This window comes from Poromitra crassiceps (assembly GCF_964638095.1).
Source record: "Poromitra crassiceps genome assembly, contig: HAP1_SCAFFOLD_180, whole genome shotgun sequence".
Taxonomy (NCBI): Eukaryota; Metazoa; Chordata; class Actinopteri; order Beryciformes; family Melamphaidae; genus Poromitra; species Poromitra crassiceps.
The window spans coordinates 206185-210000 of record NW_028152200.1 but is presented as its reverse complement, the minus strand read 5'-3'; the positions used below and the strand labels follow the sequence as shown (position 1 = coordinate 210000).

General features: G+C 42.1%; 1 protein-coding gene across 1 annotated transcript in view; it reads right to left on the bottom strand.

Moving 5' to 3' along the window:
* Positions 1 to 3121, bottom strand: part of LOC310770706 (chordin-like) — a gene marked incomplete at its 5' end in the record, with an annotated part of 37726 nt that extends 34605 nt beyond the window's left edge. Inside the window, one exon of the mRNA XM_083663435.1 lies at positions 3034 to 3121. Coding sequence (XP_083519561.1) covers positions 3034 to 3121 — 88 coding nt within the window. The remainder of the gene's footprint in view (positions 1 to 3033) is intronic.
* Between the last annotated feature and the right edge of the window lie 695 nt (positions 3122 to 3816).

Genomic DNA, 3816 nt, shown 5'->3' with positions numbered 1-3816 from the left:
ACTTATTTATTGACAAATCCAAGAATCCAAGTAAGAGGGGGCCCCAATTCTGGTGAAAATTTTAACTGATATCATGAAAGTTCCCCAGTTGATTACTTAAATTAAGACAAAAAGAATTGGATCACAAGTTTTCTGAAATGTTTTGTTTAAATATGCAAATTTTCAGAAAACTAACCCATAATGCCAGACAGTCAATATATGAAAAAAAGGAGATTTGGGGCCCACTCTTGGGACTCCATTTTGGATCTATCAATAAATAATTAACTGATGGTCATTTCACTAATTCAGTTGTATTCCCTGAGCCCTAAAACCTACACAAAACCACCTTTTGAATAGTAATTGAGATAGGCTATTAGCCATATAAGTTCTCGGCAGCCGCCATCTTGAAAATGACTTCTTTCCGGGATTTATATGTTCCTACATTTGAGGTGTTATTTCACATGTCAATACCAGAATCCATTGAAAAACCTTTTGTATCAATTTGTTCAGAGTTCAACCAATGACTGCAGAGTTTGACCTGCTATCAAAACAACATGAACCAAATGTTGTTCTGTGGGTGACTTTCCTTGAAGTCTAACAAAGTCACTTGGGGGGGGGGGGGAACCTATTGGAAAGAACAGTCAGAGAAATAGCATTAAATGTATATTTACTAATTATTCGCCACACTCTCTCACACACACACACACACACACACACACACACACACACACACACACACACACACACACACACACACACACACACCCGCAATTGATTGATCCTGAGGGTGTGGAGGACAGGCGGGCACGGTGTCAGGTGGACTGAAAGGAGGTAACAGTCGAAATACTAAGGGCTAAACCAGGGGTGCCCAAATTCTTTCCCATGAAGGGTCAAAACTCAATCTGGGTGGAGGGCCGAGGGCCAAAAATAAACGTTGTGGAAAATCGGGGGGGGGGGGGGGGACAAAAAAAACAGAGCCCGCGGGCCCCAAATTGGTCACCACTGCTCTAGCGGCTCACCTCAAGGCTGTGTGCTCTCAGCTCTCCTCTATATCCTGTACACAAACATGTGCCAGAGTAAGCACGCAAACAGGACCCTACTTAAATTTGCAGACCACACAGTCATTGTCAGCCTGCTTGGTGAACATGAGTCCAGTCATGGCCCTGTCATTGATGATTTTGTCAGCTGGTGCGATGAGTCTTTTCTGCAGCTGAACATATCCAAAACTAAAGACATGGTTATTGATTTTAGAACCCGCACCGGCGACAGGCCTACCACGGTCATTAAAGGCCAGGCCGTAGACTGTGTAGAACAGCTACAAGTACCTCGGCACAGTCATAGACTCTAAGCTGTCCTTCGAGAAGAACTGTGAGGCAGTGTGCAAAAAGGGTCATCAACGTCTCTATTGCCTGAGGAAACTGTCCCGTCTTTACATAGACAAAACCATGCTGAGCCTCTTTTACCAGGCCTATGTTGAATGGATCCTGTCCTTCTCTCTTGTGTCATGGTTTGGTAACCTGTCACTGAAAAACAGAAACGCTCTGAACCAAATTGTGAAGTGGGCTAGTAAGCTTATAGGTGAGCCTCAACTCAACCTGTCAGCTATCTACTGCTCACAGCTGCAGTGTAAGGCCAGCTCTATTCTACAACACTGTTCCCAACCCATACACAGTGAATTCCAGCTCCTTCGCTCTGGCCGGCGGTTTGTGGTCCCTCGCTGTAGGACCAAACGCTACAAAAGCACTTTTGTACCTGCTGCCATTGCACTGCTAAACAAAGCTGTCACGGGATGATTTCTTTGTTTTATTTCTCATTCTTACTCCGCACATACATGACACTCTGAGCGTCTCATGAGTAGCTACGTGTGTGTGTGTGTGTGTGTGTGTGTGTGTGTGCACGAGTGTGCGTGCACAAGCGTGTGCAGAAGCACTTTAGTCTTTCAGCACTTTAGTCTCTTGTCACAAAGCACTTTAGCATGGTTTTACTTTGATCTTACTGTATTTTAATGTGCTCTATTGTAATGATGCTTGTTTGATGTCTTGTGATTTCGTATGTTTTGTTTTTATCTTCTGTACAGCTGAACTTCCTGTCTGCATAACTATTTTACCCTTGGGTACTAATAAAGAAACCTTGAACCTTGGGTTATTATAGGTAGTTTTCCAGAAAACTGGCAGAATATGTTAATTGAAGTGTTCTATCTACACTAATCCTTCTCTTTGTCCACACAGCTCCCCTGAAAACGGCTATAGGCTGGCCCTATATTGGCATATAGGCTATATTTTTTTAAATTGAAAAGTAAAGTAGACTAGTTATAGCCTACATTTTATTAACTAAATTAGACTCACGTGCATATAAGGGCGTTGGGCAACACCTATAAACACAATTTCCTACAGTTTTAGACCTACATATTATCAGATTAAATAAATTAGAATAAACACTCTTTGAAAATAAACAAAAAAAAGATGTATTGCCGACTGGCGCATGCCAGATTGGCAGCGAAGATCCGCGTGTTTCAAACTCCTCCCTCTTCAATTCTTGATGGATTTAATTCATTTAAATTGCCATAATGTCGAGATTGATCATTCACAGATGAGCTTGTACAACCAAATGCAAACATCGGGCCGTGCGTTGTGCAATATGAAGACATTTGGATTCAGGTGTTTCCAAACGCCCTCCGCCGTGCCCGTGGCCATACAGCATAAATTATTCTTATTGCCGTTATTAAGCAGAGGACGTCAGTTGATTTGCCACTTAAGGAGTCTACTTATATGGTACGTAGGCTATGATCACATGTGGTCTCAAACACCAAGTGCTTTCGTAGGCTATGGTTACTTACATTTTTCTTCCATAAAAGCAAATATTATTCCCATGTTGCGAAGTGAGCTATAGGTGACGAGAGGCGCACTGTGCATGTGCAGCCAATCCGCACATAAACCCACACATCACACACACAAAATCGCTTATTTAATAGATGGAGATGTGTGAAAATGTAATTCTAGCCATTTCAATAGAGGCCTATATCAAAATTGTGCTGTGACGGGCAGATCGACCTACAAGCTTTCATCTTGCTGCGCACCCGCGTGGAGCTGCCTGCCGACTCCATATCCAAGTGTCTCTCCAACTTGCAATGCGCAAAATCCATGCTGCGTAATATGAATATAACTCCTCTGCTATATCCTCAATTCTTAATCAATGTATTTAGTTGCCTAGCCTTACTTCCGGATTGCGGCCATTATATTCGTCTGTGTCAACCAGCGCATGGCTTGTTGAGATGAGTATATGACCACTTGTCTTGCCGACAATCCTTTCTCAGAGGAATATACTGTTAATATGTCAACAGAAGTGAAAATAAAGTGTCGGGATATTTGTAATAAAATCACAACAGCATTTTGAAGTAATCGACATCTCGTTAACATGATGGCTATTGTATTTCTCTTAAACATAAAATAGGCTAAATAATGCAGACACAAAACTAGCCTACCTTTTTTATTTAGCTGCCAGCCATATTTACAGTATATGATTACCAATAGCCTATTTAAAATTCCTATTTGAAAGGTTGAATCCTCCATCGTTTCAGGGGGCAGCCTATATAATCCCACAACAGTCTATTTCAGAATATGAAAATATCTATATACTATAGCCTATATAGCCTGCAATGGGGAATTCCAAGCGTTTTCCCCATGTCCACACTCCAACTCTACCGTGGAGTATTGTGATGAAGACGGGTCAGAGAGCCGGAGACCTACGTTTCATCAAATGGCTTGATGCTCAGAACAATAGAGGTAGTGATAGGTGCAAACAAAGTGCCGACCCATCAAATACGAGGTAACAGGACAC